The 21,884-nt window shown below is 45.6% G+C and overlaps 1 protein-coding gene across 17 annotated transcripts in view; it reads left to right on the top strand.

Annotated features, from left to right (window-relative positions):
- The window catches only part of syngap1b (synaptic Ras GTPase activating protein 1b), a 94,716-nt gene that overhangs the window by 12,743 nt on the left and 60,089 nt on the right, over positions 1 to 21,884 (top strand). For 15 of the 17 annotated variants that reach the window (XM_079569322.1, XM_079569321.1, XM_079569320.1 and 12 more), the window contains exon 2: positions 4,016 to 4,121. In XM_079569322.1, coding sequence (XP_079425448.1) covers positions 4,016 to 4,121 — 106 coding nt within the window. Of the gene's footprint in view, positions 1 to 4,015; positions 4,122 to 14,964; positions 15,114 to 21,884 lie in introns of those variants that run through there. The other 2 variants (XM_079569316.1, XM_079569324.1) reach the window with 1 other exon arrangement.

Below are 21,884 nucleotides of genomic sequence, written 5' to 3'. Positions count from 1 at the left end.
AGTTTTAGTCCCAGACCTGCTATGGTTTCATTATGAGCCTCAGAGCCACAGGTTTAAACCCGTATAAACCGTCAGACAAATGATCCGGTTAGAAATAATGTGCAGCTCACGTTTAGAAGAGAGTCCTCCTCCTCCTGTAGCACCTGGAGCTCCTCCTGTAGCACCTGGAGCTCCTCCTCCTGTAGCACCTGGAGCTCCTCCTGTAGCACCTGTAGCACCTGGAGCTCCTCCTGTAGCACCTGGAGCTCCTCCTGTAGCACCTGGAGCTCCTCCTCTGTTTCCCTCAGTGAATGAATGACGTTCCCCTCTCCTGTCGTAGCTCCTCCTCACGGTCCTGAATCTTCTCTCCATGATGTCCACGTCCTGGGACAGAACTGTCCAAGTCAGCGAGGGTTTGTCCCAAAGAGTGAAATAAACAAGCAGCAGCTAAAGCAGACGAGCTAGTTAGCATTGTCATGCTAGTTAGCATCGTCATGCTACCTCCAGGAAAGTCCGTTTAGACGTGAGTCTAAGTCTGAAGTCCATTAGTTTGACTAAATCCTTTCACCTCCTCTCTGGAAACAACAGAAGCTTCTCCGTCTCTCAAATGAGAGGTTTTTCCAAAATGTGACCAAAAAATGACAAAAATTCAACAAAAATGGGACAAAAACTCAACAAAAAAATTACAAAAATTCAACAAAAAGTGACAAAAAGCTCAACCAAAAAGTGACAAAAATTCAACAAAAAATGACAAAAATTCAACAAAAATGTCACAAAAACTCATCAAAAACGTGACAAAAATTCAACAAAAATTTGACAAAAAAATAAAAAATAAAAACATACAAAAGGTGACATAACACAGCAACAACGCGAGGAAAAAGGTCAGTTTTGTGGGTCTTAGCTTTCAAATGAGGCGTTACACAGCCAAAAGAGGACAGAATGCATTTGCTTTAGGCGGGTGGTAAGAGGTTAAAGGGGAAATTTGTTTGCCCATAAATGGCTTCACACAAACACTAAAACCCTTTTCTGTTTTCTTTCATATCCTCTGAAGGAGTGACAGTTTCATCGTGTCTGAACTCACTCCCAGTGTCCTGAACATTTTCACCAGTTCTTCACACGGCTTTTAAACACAACTTTCAGGGTCACGTTTCAGGGCCACGAACAAAACCCGCCCACAAAGCTGAGAATGGATAAAAAGGCTTTATAATCACAAGGACGGAGCTGCGTATGAACCGAAGGACGAACGTTTCAAAGAATCCCGTGAACATGTGAGAACAGGCGGATCCGCAGCCTCTGAGGGAAACGCGTCACCGCATTCTGCACCGTCAGCGCTTCCTCACCGGCTCCTCACAGGCAGAACCACCAGAGGTTCGACGCCTCGGACACTGAAGGAACATTTACAAAGCAAGATAAACAACGTGTAACGCAATAATGAAATAAACAAGTCCTTTAAAGGGATGTTTGACGGAGGGCCTCATTTCCTACTTATCCAGAGTGTTGCTGATTTCTGGAGATATTTTTATTAATTCATGCAGTTCTTATATTTGAAGAGTTTAGCGGTGCTAGGCTAGTGCTAGGCTAGTGCTAGGCTAGTGCATGTCTATGGTAACTAGTAGCCTGCATTAAAAACAGTCTGACCCACAGAGCACCTGAGGCAAATCACTGATAACACCAGACTAACCATATACATGTCTGTGTCGACTGAACAGTGTTTTAAGTAAAGATTAAACAACTGGGAGCCGCATTAGACGGTTCTAATGCACTCCGCTGCGCGTCGTGGAGTTACTCGTCTAACGCGGCTCCTCGTTGTTTAATCCGCTTATACCAGGGTCCCACAAACGTAACATTTATAATAAATGTGTTTTTCATTGACTAAACTCACTAAATCTGCCAGACTACAGGACTATTTTGTGTGGGTTATTAGCCGGTCACTGAAGGCTGGTCTCAGAGCGAGTCATTCTCCGCAGCTATTACGAGGATCTCAGTCAGGCTCAACGACACAACATCAGCACAGAATCACAACACAACAGGACTAACCCGGAAACACTTTTCCCTGGAAGGAAACACCGATATGCGGCACTCGTGGGCAGGAGTTATTTACCTTTTACGCTGTTTAACCTGAAGCTAAAGCTAGCTAGCTCAACCAGCTCAACTGTTTATGGAAACAGCTGCGGTGGAGTCGCTCACACCTGGGCCCCCCCAACTCAAACTTTTATGTTTGACTTTACTAATCCAGACAAATATGCTTCAATGCAGGATCATTTTATGTACGCCTGAAAATGATGAATAGCCTTAAAGGAATAGTGCCTTTACCATAGTGCCACTGGCCACAGCGGAGTGATTTAACTACCGGACTACGTGTGCGGTTATACGGAAATAATGCACGCTTGTTAGCACCCACCAGCCAATCAGAATCCAGTATTCACCCAGACCATGGTATAAAAGAACTAATATTTGAGCAGCATCAGCTTCCTGGTTGTAGCGACGCCGCGGCGGAGTGATCTGCTAGGTTACTGGATCTACAGTAGTTTGTTTACCTGCGGCCGCATCACTACACGTGGAATTCACAAAGAAGCTTCCTACAAATCAGATGCTACTAGCTACAATAGACATGCACTAGCCTAGCACTAGCCTAGCACTAGCCTAGCACTAGCTACTGAATTGAAATAAATATCTCCAGAAATCAACAACACCCTGGATAACTGAGGCCCTGTGTCACATTCTGAAACATCCCTTTAATGTCTCTGGATCAACAGCATCAAAACTTGGAGCTAAAGATAGAGATAAAAAAGACTGAGATAAATAAGACAGAGATAAAAAGGTAGATATAAAAAAGATAGAGATAAATGAGACAGAGATAAAAAAGACAGAGATAAAAAGATAGAGATAAATAAGATAGAGATAAAAAGATAGAGATAAATAAGACAGAGATAAATAAGACAGAGATAAATAAGATAGAGATAAATAAGACAGAGATAAATAAGACAGAGATAAATAAGACAGAGATAAATAAGACAGAGATAAATAAGATAGAGATAAAAAAGACAGATAAAAAAGATAGAGATAAAAAAGATAGAGAAAAATAAGACAGAGATAAATAAGATAGAGATAAACATAAGATAGAGATAAATAAGATAGAGATAAATAAGATAAAGATAAAAAGACAGATAAATAAGATAGAGATAAATAAGATAGAGATAAAAAAAAGATAGAGATAAATAAGATAGAGATAAATAAGATAGAGATAAATAAGATAGAGATAAATAAGATAGAGATAAATAAGACAGAGATAAATAAGACAGAGATAAATAAGATAGAGATAAATAAGATAGAGATAAATAAGATAGAGATAAATAAGATAAAGATAAAAAGACAGATAAATAAGATAGAGATAAATAAGATAGAGATAAATAAGATAGAGATAAAAAAAAGATAGAGATAAATAAGATAGAGATAAATAAGATAGAGATAAATAAGATAGAGATAAATAAGATAAAGATAAAAAGACAGATAAATAAGATAGAGATAAGATAAGATAGAGATAAATAAGATAGAGATAAAAAGACATAAAAAAGATAGAGATAAAAAAAGATAGAGAAAAATAAGACAGAGATAAATAAGATAGAGATAAATAAGATAGAGATAAATAAGATAGAGATAAAAAGACAGATAAAAAAGATAGAGATAAAAAAGATAGATTCTTGTGATTGGAGGATCTGACTTTTTGAATCCTGCCGTTGTGTCCTTGGGCAGGACACTTCACCCTCCTTGCCTCCAGTGTCTGTGTCACTGGTGTGTGAATGAGAGAGTGGACGGGTGACCGGTTCCTTGGTCCAAACGCTTTGGGCCTAAAACAGGTATAAAGGCGCTGTATAAATGTGTACAAATTATTTATTGTCCCACACAGGAAATGTGTTTCCACAGACGGTCATGGGGATACGGCTCTGGGATAAGATATATTCATGAATTAAAGTCGTTAATCACACATTCATGCCTCTTATAATGTTCATGTGTGTGTGTTTGTGTGTGTGTGCAGGTTCACCCGCTGCTGATGCGGGAGCGGCGCTCCGAGACGCACCGGAACAAGCTGCTGCGTAGGACCGTGAGCGTCCCCGTGGAGGGGCGCCCGCACCCCGAGATGGGTGAGTCTCCGGGGGCCACAGGCTGATGACCGGGACACCCCGACACTGTGCACTCTGTTCTTTATTACATCCCAGTTTACAAAGCACTGCACTCACTGAACACAGAAGGAGCTCTAAGACGGTCAGAAAAATCCCATGACTCATCTCTCTCTCTGTCCCTCATGTCCGTAAATAGACGTTTGTCCTCGTCGGGAGCGTTCAGAGCGGCCGTCCTGAGCGCCGGACTGTGTTAATGCTGCCATTATGTAACGCCGGGTCTCTCGGACTGCGCTCCGTGGGCCGCAGTGATGTAACCGTCTCACAATCGCTTACACCGTCCAGGTTCAGGAAAGACAGAGCGCAGACAAGAGCCACGTCTGGAGCCACTGGCGGAGATTAGGGAGGGATCGTTTCTACTGGACACACGAGAAGTCCTTATGGAGCTGTGAGCCGGGTCAGGATGTAGTTTCTACTGGACACACGAGAAGTCCTTATGGAGCTGTGAGCCGGGTCAGGATGTAGTTTCTACTGGACACACGAGAAGTCCTCCTTATGGAGCTGTGAGTCAGGTCAGGATGTAGTTTCTACTGGACACACGAGAAGTCCTCCTTATGGAGCTGTGAGCCAGGTCAGGATGTTTCTACTGGACACACGAGAAGTCCTCCTTATGGAGCTGTGAGCCAGTTCAGGATGTAGTTTATACTGGACATACGAGAAGTCCTCCTTATGGAGCTGTGAGCCAGGTCAGGATGTTTCTACTGGACACACGAGAAGTCCTCCTTATGGAGCTGTGAGCCAGGTCAGGATGTAGTTTCTACTGGACACACGAGAAGTCCTCCTTATGGAGCTGTGAGCCAGGTCAGGATGTAGTTTCTACTGGACACACGAGAAGTCCTCCTTATGGAGCTGTGAGCCAGGTCAGGATGTAGTTTCTACTGGACACATGAGAAGTCCTCCTTATGGAGCTGTGAGCCAGGTCAGGATGTAGTTTCTACTGGACACATGAGAAGTCCTCCTTATGGAGCTGTGAGCCAGGTCAGGATGTTTCTACTGGACACACGAGAAGTCCTCCTTATGGAGCTGTGAGCCGGGTCAGGATGTAGTTTCTACTGGACACACGAGAAGTCCTCCTTATGGAGCTGTGAGCCGGGTCAGGATGTTTCTACTGGACACACGAGAAGTCCTCCTTATGGAGCTGTGAGCCAGGTCAGGATGTAGTTTCTACTGGACACACGAGAAGTCCTCCCTGTGGAGCTGTGAGCCGGGTCAGGATGTTTCTACTGGACATACGAGAAGTCCTCCCTGTGGAGCTGTGAGCCGGGTCAGGATGTAGTTTCTACTGGACACACGAGAAGTCCTCCTTATGGAGCTGTGAGCCGGGTCAGGATGTAGTTTCTACTGGACACATGAGAAGTCCTCCCTGTGGAGAAAAGGGGCGGGCACAATTTATGGCGACTCCCACACTAGCCTGAATAAGGTGCATATCCCCTAAAACAAATGTCTCGACTCTTTCAGTTCTCGTCATCTCTGATTATTTGTTAAAAATGACCGTATTTTTTCACTGTGATCAGTTCCTCCTGCTGCCAGCGGAGGGCGCTCTCAACAACATGCTTACAACACGTCATTTGCATGATCACCCGAGTGGTCGCATGCAGGAGCTGCATGTTTGAGGCGTTTCTCCACATTTGAAAGTCTAAAATAACGTTAGTGTGAGCGTCTCTGCTGTGGGCGAGCACTTTGACTCGCTCTGAAACAGCAGCTGAGGGATGTTTGATGGAAGGCTATTTCAGTGGAGTGAATGAGCGCGGCGTGGGCGTCCAAGAAACACACTTCCTGCTTTGGTTACAGAGACAGCTGGAACCGCTCAGTTTGCTTTTGTCGTCTATTAATGCTGTTTCTGCTCTCGTTCCTCATCCATTGTGTTCTGCTCTGTGGGATCTGTTGGTCCTGTCAGGAATCTGTGGCTCCTGCAGACGGAGACAAACATCAGGCAGACAGATGTGCAGAAACAGGTGCATCGGTGATTCAGATTAGAGCAGGTCTGATTCTTCTCGTCCTGAAAAGGTCACATGACTTGGCCGTGTGTAATAATTCGTTATGAAATGAATGAACCGCTGTTAAGGCTCGAAAATAGAAGCTGGAGGACCTGAAACTCCCTGTAAGTAGGTGAACATTGAGTCTGCAGTTTTTTATGTAAATGTTCTTGTTAAACAGTGCAGAGCCATGTGGGACCTGCTCCAGTATTACAGGACACATGTCACGGCTCTTTGACACGCGTGTGTTTAGTCAACACAAGCTCAGGGCGACTCTGGCATTTGCAGAAAAAGGTTCTTTAATTGTTTATAACATGTGTGTCAAGGCCCGCGGGCCACATGCGGCCCCCGAGAGGATTTAATGTGGCCCTTTGAGGAGCATGAACTCCTGAGCATGTTTAAAAAAAAGAGTCTCAGCCCATTCCTGTGGGAGTGATGGATTTAAAACAGAAATAACCAGTTCACTTTAAAGCAGTACTAAGTAACTCTTCCCCCTAAAGGCCATAAGCGCAACTGCAGGTGTAGTAGCAAGTTACGATTTTTTAATTTATTAATTGTCTTGGAGAGTAGACAGGAAAGGTGAAGGGAGAGAGGGTTACTGTGCATCCAATTACACAATGGAAATATTTTTTTTCACTCAAACTTGGCTGTAAATACTGTTTAAAGTGACGTTAGCCCGCAGTTAGCTTTGCCCGTTAGCATGTTAGCTTCCTCTTCGTGATTTCATTAGTGTGTATTGCTTTCTCCGGACCGGTGGCAGTCGAGTTGCAAACATGGTTTTCTGTCCAGAGACACCAGGGGGAGATGAAAGACCCTCCAAACATCCCATAAACACTTGTATTACCCCCACAGGGACGACGGGAAGGATTTATTAAGGTAAATAAGTTACTTAGTACTGCTTTAAATTTAAAAAGGAAAGAATTCCACTCGTGTCCAGCAGAGGGCACTGACATAATAAGAGATCAGGATTTAATAATAATAATAATAATGCATTGGTTTTACATATCGCTTTTCTGGACACTCAAAGACACTTTACATTGCACTATTCGTTCACTCCATACTCGGTGGTGGTAAGCTACTATTGTAGCCACAGCTGCCCTGAGGCAACCAGTCTGCGCCATCGGCCCCTCACTCACCACATTCGCCCAGGCTTCCTGGTGTTTCTCAAATGGTCTCCCATCCAAGTCCTACCAGGCCCTTCCCTGCTGAGCTTCCAAGTCTGACGGGATCGGGCAGAGCAGAGGCCGTGTGGCCACAAATATAAACAGCAAATTATAGCCACGTGGTAAATGATCAATCTGCCCCAGGGCGGCTGTGGCTACAATAGTAACTTACTGCCATCGCGTGTGGGAGAGTGCACTGTAGTACTTGATAAACATGTGACACAGGCTGTTGTTATTTAAGAGCCACAGTCCTTTATAACATCTGTGACCCCTGACCCGCCGTGGGGGCTGAGTTTCGGCCTCGACCCAAATGAGCTCCACCCCCTGGTTTATAAGGTTCTTCTAGAAAGACATAGATCTAACAGAAGTTTGTTTCAATACTGAATATGTTTCAACGGAGTGGAAATTTACTTCCTGGTCTTCAGACGTGCACGGAGACAGAAGCTCGTCCGGTTTTTAAACAAACTTTCTTTTACACCTCGTGTCTTTCTTACCAACATTAAAGAACCAGTTCCTGCAGAAGAAAACATCATGAATGTAAAAACAGAAACGGTTCTTCACTTTGGGCTTCGATGGTGAGGTGACAGATGGACAGATGGAATTATCTCTTAAACAAACTCCTCCTTCTGCTTTGATTCCTGCTTTTGACATTTACTCTTCGAGCTTCACGTGTTTCTGGTCTGGGACACAGGTCTGACTCTGAGTGGAGATGCAGAAGATCCAGGCCTGAAATCTTCCTAAAAGCTTAACGATTCTCCTCTTAGCTCATCTCGGTGTTTACTGACCAGCTGCGTTCCTCCCGAGGCGGCTGAAAAACGCGTTCTGTTTACCTTCCCTGGAAGTATCTGGGGTTTTTTATCGAGATGTGAGTGTAAAAAGCTTTGCAGCAGGACGCGAGGAGGAGGGAGACACGTGGGAAGACTGTACGCACAATGCAGCTGCCCTAATCACCGCTGGTTACCATGGAAATAATTACAGAGCTCACACGGCGCCGCTGCAGCTGAGGGGGAGGACGGAGGGGGGAGGACGGAGGGGGGAGGACGGAGAGAGGAGAGGAGAGGACCACCTGAAGGACAGAAGGCCGGGGGGGGGACAGAAGGAGGATCTGTCCACGACGTTCTCATGCGCAGTTGGAAGTTTCGTAACGAGTGACGGAAACGACACTTTTCACAAATAAAACCCCTCATTTGCATAAAAAACTTTGTCCGCTCGCCTGAGGTGGTTTTGATTTTCGTAAAGAAGCGTCGATGCGCTTTTTGAAAGATGGAAACATCGGATAAACACCTTGTGATGTTTGTAGTTTCACTTCCTTATTGGACACTGACAGGAAGTGACATAGATGAAGGCAAACTATTGAAAAATGCTGGGTTGCAGGTGACATCACAGTGTTCTAAAGGCCTATACTATTATATAGAGGAAAAATTATTTTGTTTTTGAGGAAATTTTTGGCACTTGTAGAGAGAGATCATGGACCCAGTGATTGATATTAATGATAATTTTTGTAATTCATATATTTTCTTTTTAACTATGACTTGTGAAAGTGTAATGCTGTTAATAGGAAAAACTGGCTCCTGCCCCCCGCTGGGTCCAGTGACATCATCATATTCTAGAACCTGCAACCCAGCAATACTGGCCTGTGTTCCATTAGCAGCCGGGTCTCCGACAGAGGCCGGGTTCGCGGCTGGCGGAGGCAAATTAAAGCCGGTCTCTAAAACAGGCCGGGGCTTTTATTAGAAACTAGAGCAGTAGAAATATTCCCCATGTTAGGAATTTGTCTCATACTGGTGTAAATGAAAACTCAGGTGCAGGAAGTAACAAACTGAACCCGGGCCGAGGGGGACGCTGCGGAGGAGCTGATCCGAGCGTAACTTTGACACAGATTTAGCCACTTTTCAAACCTCCTGTGACCATATTTGGAAACAGGACAAACAAATGTTGTGTGACCCTCCAGGGTTTTAATAAAGTCTCCATCGCGTCTTCAAAGCACGTCCAGCTGCTCCGTGTGCAGGTCAGTCCCACGCCTCAAAATAACTCCTCCCATCAGCGCGAGCGTCTCGTCTTCTCTCGGGTCAGTCTCATGATCGATCACAAACACAAACGCTCCGTCTAAACTCGCCTTTTACACAAGATAACAACAAATAATCCGGTCCAAGGTAAAAACGAAACAGAAACCTGCAGTGACACTGATGTCAAAGCTCCGCTAACAGCAACGAAACACTTCCTGTTGTCCCGACAAAATAAAAGGCGTCAATGTTCCAGCCGCTGGGAGAGGGTTTGAAATGTTCATTAATAAATGAACCTAATATTTTAGGTGCAAATGGACACAAATCTCGTTTTTCTTCGTTTTCCTGGTCGTCCGTTTTGCTCAAATAGAAATAAAGGCCTGTCTCTAATTGTGGCCTGGTTCCAATAAAGGCCTGGTCCTAGATGCGCTTGAGTAAATAAAGGCCCCGGCCTCTATTAGAGCATTTACAGTATTTAAAGCTGTTGCCGTGCCGACCATGTTGAGTCTATGGGGAGTGAGTCATCGTTTGGAGACACGTAAACGGCGTTTTCAGATCTTTCCTCTGGGACCTGGGACGCCCAAAACACCGCCTCGTCTGGACGATGCTCTGGACTGATTAAATATCTTTGTGTTTGGTCCTCAGCTTCACTTCATCTGGACAGGACCTAAATTAGAACAATATATCTCCCAATTTCTCCAGGAAAAATGGATATTGGAAAAAATATATGTTTATATTTAAGATAAGCCTTCATTGTGTATGGAAAAAAAGTAATTTGAGAAGTGACGTGGGGATGGTGAAACCGTCTCTACTCAGCTATACCTGAATGATGCCTATACTAAAATATGTGTCGTCAAGAACCAGAAAACAGAACAATGTGTGGAACATCTGCACATTTACAATATTGGGTTCAATGTCAAGAAATGTGCAAAAAAATTGGGTAAAAATAGGGGAAAACATGTTGGATTGAAATAGGAAAGATATTAGTGGAAAAAAAACAACAACTTTGTCCCTGTTTGGCAGTCCCTGGATCAACAACATCCAAACTTGGAAGATAGTTTTTTTTTCTGCTCTCGATACTTCAATAACAGCAGTACCAAAACTTTTTTTCCGATACCAAACTGGTTTTGTTTAACTGTACCCAGCCCTCACGACACCCAATGTTTATCTATAGCGGTTTCAGGCGTCAGACGGCGTGTGTTTAGCCGAGGCTAACGAGGTTTGTTTTTGTGGAAAAGTGCAGAGAAAGTCCTGTAAAATGTGGAGCCGGACCGTCCAGGCCTGGGCTCTGGGGCTCATGACTCTCGTCTTCAGAATCCCATTATAGATGCAGACGGTATCGCTGGAATCGCCCATGTTTGGTCATGTATGTATAGTCGTAGCAAGCGCTTGCTAGCGTTAGCGTTAGCACGGTTCTCCGTTACTTTGAACCTCTTTGCTCCTCTCCATGTCTTTGTTTCTTTATTTAGTAGAAAACTATATTCAGAATTCTGCTTTTGTTAAAGTATTTTTTGAATAATTAGAGAAAGTTTAGATTTTTCTCCAAATTGTTTTCCCCTTTAACTGTTTAAAAACATGACCATATATGGGCAAGTCCAGAGATGCTGTCGGCATCTATAGTGAACAGGGCAAAGTTATTTTCTTTAGTTTTTTTATTTATTTTTTCTTTTTCTTTTTTTTCCTTTTTTTTCTTTTATTTATTTATTTATTTTTTCATTTTTTCATTTTGTTTTTTTGTTTTTTCTTTCTTTTCTTTTCTTTTTTTATTATTATGAATTTTTATTTTTTTCTTTTATTTTTTTTCCTTTTTTTTCTTTTATTTATTTATTTATTTATTTATTTTTTATTTTATTTTTTTATTTTTTTATTTTTTTGTTTTTTTGTTTTTTTGTTTTTTTGTTTTTTGTTTTTTTGTTTTTTTTTATTTTATTTTTTATTTTTTTTATTTTGTTTTTCTTTCTTTTTTATTATTTTTTATTTATTTAATTTTTTCAGGGCAAAGTTCAGTTGGACCTGAGGTGGAGCGATGACATCATCACTTCAGGAACAGGAAGTGAAAACATAAACGTCACAAAGCTGGGGGAAAATCCTCGATACAGTAAAGTAACTAAATCTCAGTGTGTTGCTTTTCGTCGGGGGTCAGGGGTCGGCGTGCGCGATCGTCCCCCGCTCTGCGACGCCGCGTGTCCGTCCCGGGCGCCCGCGCTCCGCTTTGGCGCCCGCGGCGAGGACATTCTCGGCAACAAAGCGCCGCGTCTCCGAGCGATGCCTGAATAAAGTTCTCTCGTCGCCATGGAAACTGCTTCACAGAGCGAACGCGCCGGCGGAAAAAAAAAAAAACACACGGCGGACTCGAGCGTCTCTGCCCAAAAAAAAACCCTCGTCGGTGCGTTACAGGGGCACGGAGCGGGCGCTTTCGGGCCGAGGCCGTGTGGCTTTGAGAGGAGAGGGGGGGGGCGGGGTCACAGGGACAAGCCCCTCCCCCCCAGGAGTGATGCTGAGAGAGAGGGGGAGAAGAGAAAAGGAGAAAGAAAGATGAAGGGAGAGGAAGTGAAAGATGGAGAGCAGGGAGCAGAGGGGGAGAGAGATGAGGGAGAGGAAGGGAGAGAGGGGATGGAAGAGGGAGAAAAGGAGGAACGGGAGAGAGGGAGGAATATAGGGAGAAGAGAAAAGGAGGAAGAGAGAAAGAAAGAAAGTTGAAGGGAGAGGAAGTGAAAGGGTGATGGAGGAGGGAGAGAGATGAGGGAGAGGAAGGGAGAGAGGGAGAAAAAGAGGAACGTCAAGGGAGAGAGGGAGGAATATAGGGAGAAGAGAAAAGGAGAAAGAAAGTTGAAGGGAGAGGAAGTGAAAGGGTGCTGGAGAAGGGAGAGAGGGGAAGAGAGATGAGGGAGAGAGGAGATGGAAGAGGGAGCAGTGGGGGAGAGAGATGAGGGAGAGGAAGGGAGAGAGGGAGAAAAAGAGGAACGTCAAGGGAGAGACAGAATGAGGAGAGAGAGGAGGAAGAGAAGCCGAAGACAGAAGAAGGGGAGCGAGATAGAGGAGGGGAGAGAGGAGGGAGAAGAAGACAGAGGGGAAGAGCAGAGCCAGAGAGGAGGGAGAGAAGAGGAGAGAGAGGAGGGAGGAGAAGACAGAGGGGAAGAGCAGAGCCAGAGAGAGGAGGGAGAGAAGAGGAGAGAAGAGATGGAAGAGGGAGAAAAGGAGGAACGGGAGAGAGGGAGGAATATAGGGAGAGGAGAAAAGGAGGAAGAGAAATGGAGAAAGAAAGATGAAGGGAGAGGAAGTGAAAGAGGTGATGGAGAAGGGAGCAGAGGGGAAGAGAGATGAGGGAGAGGAAGGGAGAGAGGAGATGGAAGAGGGAGAAAAGGAGGAACGTCAAAGAAGAGAGGGAGGAATATAGGGAGAAGAGAAAAGGAGGAAGAAAGTTGAAGGGAGAGGAAGTGAAAAATGGAGAAGGGAGCAGAGGGAGAGAGAGAGGAACGTCAAGGGAGAGAGGGAGGAATAGACAGAATGAGGAGAGAGAGGAGGAAGAGAAGCCGAAGACAGAAGAAGGGGAGCGAGATAGGGGAGGAGGGAGAGGAGGGAGGAGAAGACAGAGGGGAAGAGCAGAGCCAGAGAGAGGAGGGAGAGAAGAGGAGAGAGAGGAGGGAGAAAAAGAGGAACGTCAAGGGAGAGAAGAAGGAATAGAGGGAGAGGAGAAAAGGAGGAAGAGAAATGGAGAAAGAAAGATGAAGGGAGAGGAAGTGAAAGAGGTGATGGAGATGGGAGCAGAGGGGGAGAGAGATGAGGGAGAGGAAGGGAGAGAGGGAGATAAGAGATGGAGGAGGGAGAAAAAGGGGAACGTCAAGGGAGAGAGGGAGGAAGAGAAGCCAAAGACAGAAGAAGGGGAGCGAGATGGACGGAAAGAGGGGGAGAGAAAGGAGGGAGGAGAAGACAGAGGGGAAGAGCAGAGCCAGAGAGAGGAGGGAGAGAAGAGGAGAGAGAGGAGGGAGAAGAAGACAGAGGGGAAGAGCAGAGCCAGAGAGAGGAGGGAGAGAAGAGGAGAGAGAAGGAGGGAAAGGAGGGAGGAGAAGACAGAGGGGAAGAGCAGAGCCAGAGAGGAGGGAGAGAAGAGGAGAGAGGGAGAAAAGGAGGAACGTCAAGGGAGAGAGGGAGGAATAGACAGAATGAGGAGAGAGAGAAGAGGAGGGAGAGGAGGGAGGAGAAGACAGAGGGGAAGAGCAGAGCCAGAGAGAGAAGGAGGGAGGAGAAGACAGAGGGGAAGAGCAGAGCCAGAGAGAGAGGAGGGAGAGAGAAGGAGGGAGATGGGCGGAGAGAGAAAGCGGAGGGTGAGGGAAGGAGAGAGAGAGAGAGCGTCAGGCTGCTGCAGTCCTTCCCTTCCCTTTCAGCGAATCGCCTCATCCACGTTGCATGGACGCCTGCAGGGACCGAGAGCTGTAGTTTCTTTCTTTTTTTTCCCTTCTGAACCATCAACTTCGCTCACAAAAAAAACAACAAAAAAACAAAAAAAACAAAAGAGGCTTCGCCGTCGCCGCGATGTGACACGACGCGAGGGAGGAGGGGTCAGGCGAGGACTCCGACGGAAACTTTGCTTTGACTTTGGATTTGCGGGGAGCAGATCTCGCCGGAGGAGCGTCTTCTCCTTTTTTTCCTTTTTTTTTTTCCTTCCCTTTCACGAATAATAAACTCCATTTGCATTTTTTTTTTTCCCGTTTTTTTGGGGGGAGCGATGCGCCGCTCGGGGGGACCGGGCAGGACGGGCTGGCGGAGCGTGGAGGCGTCGCCGGGAGTGAGAAGATGAGCTGGATTTCCTCCGGAGCTTTCGCGGGATCTCTGAGCGGGGCAAAGGGGGGCAGGAGGCGGGGGGGCAGGAGCGGTCGGGGCGGCCCGGGAGGAGGAGGAAGGGGCAGCCCGGGCGATCGCGGCGGTGACCATGATTCACCAGCGATTATAGCGATTAGCGATTAGCCGAGTCTGTGGAGCGCCCTACTTACTCGCCGTCAAACCCGCTCGCGGCGTTGGCACATTGAGGTCGTCCAGGTAAACCCCGGGAGTCCCGAGCGCCGATGACGAGCCGGGATTCGTGAGCCGTGTCGTTCCCTCGCTTAAGACTTAAGGGGAGGCGTTTTGGAAAGTTCAGGTTCGAGGCGACGGCGAATCCTTAAAGTTAAGCGGCGACTGCCTTTGATACGAACAGAGATACGAGGGGAGGGGCATGAAGCTAGATGCTAAGTGAGGAAGCTAAATGCTATGTGAGGAAGCTACATGCTAAGGGAGGAAGCTAAATTCTAAGTGAGGAAGCTAAATGCTAAGTGAGGAAGCTAAATGCTAAGTGAGGAAGCTAGATGCTAAGTGAGGAAGCTAAATGCTAAGTGACTCCGTTGTAACACATGTTGTATGTATCAGATGAAGCTTTAATCGTTCCTCCGGCGCTTTCACCTAAGCTCGTCTTTAAAGGTGTAGCTTCACGCTCGTGGTCGCTAGCTCTAGCTTTAGCTCTAGCTTTAGCTCGCTCTTCGCCGCACCGCTCACTTCCTGCCTCCCGGTGATGCCACTGATGATGTAAGCAGGAAAAGGGAGTGTCTTTTTGACTCCACAGAAACTCTTTGGGACACTTTGTGGGACACTTTGTGGGACGCTTTGTGGGACACTTTGTGGGACGCTTTGTGGGACGCTTTGCGGGACGCTTTGCGGGACGCTGAGGACAGTGGGAGCGCCTCCGGTCGCTCGTGGATTTACGCTCGTTCGCCATGAGTCTGATGTACAGAGACACTTTGTCCCGGCGGCTGGACAGGACCCGCCTCGGGCCCTGGCCAGGTAAGACCTGTGTCCCACACACTAGTCAGGCTCGGAGGACGTCAGTGTGGCAGGCAGTGGTCAATGTGTTTAGAGTTTTCACTCCTAATACACATCATTTGTGAATAAAGACCTTTGTGCTGTGGTGAACGAGCTGCCAGGTGTTCTGTTCACAGTAAGGACTCGTTTCTGAAGAACTGGGATGTTCAGGGCTTCACCGTCTCGGATTGATTGCGTGAATACAAAGGATCTGTCGCACTGGCCTGGAGACTAGTTGGAGACTAGAGCCGCTGCTAGTCATGGAGATGTCTCTGAGACGTGTCCTGGAGTCTCCAGGCAGGCCCACCCTAATGTACCCATAGGCCCCGGGGCTTAAAGGAACAGGCCACCGTTTTTACACACTGAGATATGTTCTTACCTGAGCTTTGACGAGTTCTTTAGGACCTGTCTGATCTTCCCCCGTGCCTTCAGTCACGTAAACACAGCACAGACGGCGTTAGCCTTTAGCCTCTCCCTCTCTCCTCTACAGATGGTTTTCCGTTCCCATGATCCTCTGCACCGCGCCGCCATTATGTGTGGCGTTCGACAATGTTTATGCACGACTCGCATGCACATTTCATGAATAATTGTGTCTACGACGGCCGTTCTGTAGTCGCTAATGTGTTTTTTTCACTCACAATGAGCCATGTGATGGGTAGGCTAACATAATCATGGTAATGTACACATGCACGGTAATCATAACAGCAAAACACGTAGGCCTGAGCGTGCACTTAAACTTGTCCATCGAACCAAACAAACAGCCGTCATGTGAGCGGATAAACAATGAGAAAAGGCTGTATTTATGACGTGTATCAGCGTCAGTCTGTGCTGCGTTTACCTCCTGATGAAGGAAGAGAGTAACAGCGGCCGCCTCGCTCTCGCCTCCCCGGCCGCCTCTCGCTCTCGCCGGGTCTCACTTTACGGGGACGGCCGGTGCTTCCTCCGTGATTTGCCCGAGTCTCATCTCTCTGCGAGCTGCTAACTGTCCCTGGTTTGCGTTTTTCAGCAACATGAAAAAATACAAGTCTACCATGAGCTCATCGTAGACTTGCTTTATTTCATGCTAGCAGCTAGCCCCGCTGTCAAATCTGTCTGACGCCACTTTTTCTCTTATCTGTCAGATAAAAGCTGACAGACCCTGGCAAAACCAGGGAACATCAGCCAAGACATGAGACTCAGACTCAGACACACAGCGGAATAAGCACAGGCTGCCCCGTAAAGTCAGACCCGGCACTCGGGACGAGCGGTCGGCGGCCATAGTTTAAATCTCACGTACGAAAGTTTTTATGTTTCTGTTCCTTAGTGATGAATTACTTTTGGGATATTGAGACGTTTTCTCTTCGTCGTGTCGGGATCAGCCCCACACAACACAGGTGTGAGCACTATTTCTTCACCATATCATCAATGATCCGTAACACAAACAATTAGACCCTAGACACACAAGATGGCGCCATATGGAACTGTGCGGGAGTGTGACGTCAATGGAAAACCAACTATAGCTCCAAAACAGGTCAAGATAGAAGCTACCAAGCTCTTCCACGTTTTCCCTATTTAAATATGGTTACGTGAAGTGTTCCACTACAAAGTATAATTACACAAAACTAAACAATGTGGATTTTCTAAGAGGATAAAAGGGGGAACTATATTGGTATAGTTCCCCCTATATTATTGGCGTAATAATACCAGGAGTAGTTCGAAATCCGCGCAGTAATCTTCACTTTACTGTGCGGACACTCCAAAACAGCAGGGGGCAGTGTGTTCCTGTCGCCGTGGGGAGGCGACTGAGGAAATGACTCATGTTTCTGAAGGTGTTGGAGCCATGAGCCACCACTAGGAGGTGCTGTGGTGATGCTCTATGAATGGGGAGCCACACCTCAGTCCCACAGGTGTTGGCGATCCAGAACAGCACACAGTTTGTTGACCGCGTCACCGTGTGTGTTTGTAGCCCGTTTTTATGGAAGTGCGGAACTGGGTTATTGAAACTTGACATTATTTTGAACTTAATAAAGCAGCTGCATTTTTGTACATTTGACTCTTGGGATTTGTATTGAAGTGCACAGTCAGCGCGTCACTTGCTTTACCCGGATTCGCTGCCCTCATCGGTCTGAATCAGGGGGGTCCAAACTTTTTGTCTCCGACGCCAAAATGAAAAAGTGCCTCTGAGTCTCGGCCAAACACGGCGACGTCAAACACGAAACACGTATAACTGCAATGATAATAGTTACTTTATTTTATTCACTTTTTATTTTCTCGATAGCCCACATTTGCATTTAATTCTATCTATGCAAATAACAAGCTACATTAAAACAAATGTTAACTCTGGCAAAAGCCTAGTTTTAGTAAAACAAAATCAACAACTGTAGCAATTTAGTGCAAAATGTAAGAAGAAGAAAAAAACAAAGCACCTGCATCTACAGCACTTACAGTGACTTTACCTCATTCATTCATTCACTCAAAGAAAATGCCACATTAGATTATTTTGAAAGTGTCAGTTCAGCATCAATTCTTTTATAAGTCATTTTTAACATACTGGGCCTGATCTTGTGCATCAAAACGCAGACGATAGCGTGACATTTTGCCTCAGTAGGAGCCACGTTGTGCCGCTCTGGGACCTAGTTTGGAAAATGTTCGTTCACAGACGCCCAAAACGCCTCTCGTGTGGACGATGCACTGGACTGATAAAATATCTTTGCGTTTGGTCTTCAGCTTGACTTCGTGTGGACAGGGCCTCAGCCACCTGGGCTGGTCCGCTCCACACACACTGTGGTCCTAAGATGAAAAGAATGATCTGAAGGCTCATGTCGGCTACTTGAGTGTGCGATGCTGGTTTTTTTATTTATGAAGATTTGCCTCAACATCTGCACCTCTGAGAGAACTTCTCGTGTGCGTTGCTTCTACTTTCTCAGTCACACGCTCTGCCTTTGCCCGTCCGGCTCCGGCTTTTTGTTTCTGTTCAAAAGCAGGAACTGGAAAAGTTTGACATGGATCCAATCACAGACAGGAACTAATTAACCACTAAAATCTAAACTTAAATCTACTTAAGAATGTTCCTGCTTCATGAGGATCTGCTTCATGTTCTGGGTCGATTAAAAGACCGTGGGCCTGATCTTGTGCATCAAAACAGAGACAATCGCCTGACATTTTGCCTCAGTAGCAGCACTTTGTGATCTCACTCCAGACTTAGTGCATTTAAGTGGGTGGAGACACACATTTTCCTCCAACCAGATCGACTCCGCGTCCAGGAGAGTGGTTGTGTGGGAGTGGGGGGTGAACATGTGCTTTTGTTTTGCTTCGCGTTCACGCCGAGCGCGGCCGATCTGCGCCACAGCGGACGCTGTAGCTCTTTTTCTCTGGAGACGTGAACATGGTTTAGCTCACGATGGGGTAAATAAAGTTTTTAGTTTGACCTGTGAGAGCCTAAGGCTTAAGAAAGAACGCAAGACAGCGCAATGTAAACCAGGAAGTGAATGTCAGCCGTGTTTCCATCAGTGCAGTCGCCTCCTCTTGTGACGCCCCCTCACAGGTGGAGGCCAATGGCACATATAGCGCCGCCCCGTGCGCCGCCCCGTGCGCCGCCCCGTGCGCCGCCACAAGATCTGGCCCTAAATGTTGCTGATGTAACAACCTTTGCAATAAAAGTTGGAAAACTGTGAAAGTTGATGCTACAATGCTCTGTGATTAATAAATACCAAGACACCTCAACAGTGTTTCCTTAACTCTGTGAAAGGAGTGAAACAGCGCCCCCAATTTGACACTCGTGGTCAAAAAGTGAACTGCATCCATGTTTACCATGTTTACCAGAGTTGTCCCACTCTCTGGCGGGACAACAGAACTGTTGGCCCGCTGGGGGTGGGGCCTGCGGGTAAATGGTCTCAACTTATATAGCGCTTTTCCACCTACATTAGGCACTCAAAGCGCTTTACAGCAAGGATCCACTCACCCATTCATGCTCTCATTCATACACCAGTGTACGCAGACACTGCGTACACTGGGTCGGCAGTGTGGGTGAAGTGTCTTGCCCAAGGACACAACAACAGTGTGCACTTTAAGGAGGTGGGATTCGAACCCCCGACCTTCCGATCATGAGACGACCCGCTCTACCATCTGCGCCACCGTCGCCCATGGTGGTAAAAGGTTAAAATATGTATTCGTGGAAGTGTCACAATTACGCTAATTTGGGCCAGGCTGGTCAGAGTCCAGGGCTGTTTTTCAGTCCCAGTCCGCCCCTGCTCTAGTCCAGACCTTAACCTCAGTCAGACAACCAAATATTAGAGTGAGAGCTTGTGTTGTGTTGTTGTTGTTGTTGTTGTTGTTGTTGTTGTTGTTGTTGTTGTTGTTGTTTTGTGTCATTATCAGAGCAGGCGTTCAGGTCAGAAATAGCCTCTTATGAAGCAGTTTCAGCAAATGTCTTTATAAACATCTCAAGTCCTCGTTCAAACACACACTCCCACAGACTCCCACTCAGCCTCCCCCCCTCCCTTCGCTCTCTCCCCCCCCCCTCCCCTCGCCGCCCACTCCTTTGACCGTCTCTGCTGCCGCTGAAAGGCTGGAGCGCCCACACACTCGGCGCTCGGCTCAGACGCTCTTCCTCCGTCCTCGCTACAGCAGCAGCTCCGGCGTTTAACCAAACTCGCCGCTGACCCGTGTCTCCACCGTCAGCGGCGAGCGAGGTTCTCCACCCAGAACCGCCAGTTACACACGCATGAATGAACGCCCCCTGCAGGACGGTGTGGGGAGCGTCACACGCAGCCAGAAATAAGTGACGTTTGGCCTTGATTTGAGTCGGTGAAAGATATTCAAGCGAAGTCAGAATGAAGGATGTGTCTCGGTTCCTGAGAAATCGAAGCTAAACGGAGGCGAGTTTGGATCAAAATCACAGCCTTGTTTAACCTCTTAACTCCCGCCTGAACATGTTTTCTCCTGTTCTCCAAATCTAAAAGCTTCTTCAAAAGATGAGAAGAAACTGAGGATGTAAACGCAACAAAAAAACGCTAAAAAGTGACCAAAAAAGCAACAAAAAAGTGACAAAAATCCATCAGAAAAAAAGAAAAAAATCCATCAGAAAAAATGAAAAAAATCCATCAGAAAAAATGAAAAAAATCCAACAAAAAAGTAACAAAAATCCAGTAAAAAAGTGACAAAAATCCAACAAAAAAGTGACAAAAATCCAACAAAAAAGTGACAAAAATCCAGCAGAAAAAAGACAAAAATCCATCAGAAAAAATGAAAAAAATCCAACAAAAAAGTAACAAAAATCCAGTAAAAAAGTGACAAAAATCCAACAAAAAAGTGACAAAAATCCAACAAAAAAGTGACAAAAATCCAGCAAAAAAAAAGAAAAAAATCCAGCAAAACGGAGGCGAGTTTGGATCAAAATCACAGCCTGGTTCTGGATTGAAGACTTTAACCTCTTAACTCCCGCCTGAACATGTTTTCTCCTGCTCTCCAAATCTAAAAGCTTCTTCAAAAGATGAGAAGAAAATGAGGATGTAAACGCAACAAAAAAACGCTAAAAAGTGACCAAAAAAGCAACAAAAAAGTGACAAAAGCTCAACCAAAAAAGTGACAAAAATCCAGCAAAAAAGTGACAAAAATCCAACAAAAAAGTGACAAAAATCCAACAAAAAAGTGACAAAAATCCAACAAAAAAAGACAAAAATTCAGCAGAAAAAAGACAAAGAAAAACAGCAAAAAAGACAAAAATCCAGCAAAAAAGTGACAAAAAAAAGACAAAAATTCAGCAGAAAAAATTAAAAAAATCCAACAAAAAAAGACAAAAATCCAACAAAAAAGTGACAAAAATCCAACAAAAAAAGACAAAAAATCAGCAGAAAAAGTGACAAAAATCCAGCAAAAAAGTGACAAAAATCCATCAAAAAAGTGACAAAAATCCAGCAAAAAATGACAAAAATCCAACAAAAAAAGACAAAAAATCAGCAGAAAAAATGAAAAAAATCCAGCAGAAAAAAGACAAAGAAAAACAGCAAAAAAGACAAAAATCCAGAAAAAAGTGACAAAAACACATGAGGGAAATAAAAAAGTGGCAAAGAGGAGAGAATGCATTTGGTTTTGGCGGGTGGTAAGACTTTAACAGGACGTTTCTCAGTTGTCCTTGGAACGATTTCAACCCTTTAAAAACTCAGAGAAATGTTAAAATCTCAACTGTTTCGATCTTTCCGTGTGAAGCTGCTCTGCTTTGTCAAACGCGTCGGCTTTACAGCTGTTCACGACACAAACACCACCATCCGTTCTGTCACTTTGTGTTAAAAAAGGCCAAAACGCACAAACAAGGAAGGAGCTTAGGTGAGTTTTGTAGGCCGTAGCTTTCAAATGAGGCGTTACACTGACCTTTAGGCTGTGACCTTTTAGATTTGGGAAAAGCTGAACTGGAGAACTCGGTTAAGAGGTGAAGACTCCGCTTTGTCGGGGGGATTCCGTGCGTGCCTCAGTATTTGTAAACGGATCATTGTGATTTCAGAATTCCTAAAAACAGAGTCTGGAAGATGAAGCGTGTTTAAAACCTCGATGCTTTTCACCTGCAGCGCCTTAAATGAAGCCGTGTACTTTCTGTCAGATGAAGTTTGAATATTCGGATGTGTGGACGGCTCGATGAGCGGCGTTAAAAGCAAATAAAGCTCGACACGTCTCTGATTTCCCAACAGCGGCTTATGTAACACCATTATACCACCCAAACCCAGCCATTAAACACGGCTCTTTATACCGGCGAGCTGTCAGTCACCTCGCCATGTTCTC

The sequence above is a fragment of the Gobius niger genome, assembly GCF_951799975.1.
Source record: "Gobius niger genome assembly, chromosome: 13".
Taxonomy (NCBI): domain Eukaryota; kingdom Metazoa; phylum Chordata; class Actinopteri; order Gobiiformes; family Gobiidae; genus Gobius; species Gobius niger.
The sequence above is the reverse complement of the archived record's forward strand: the minus strand, read 5'-3'. Positions and strand labels throughout refer to the sequence as shown.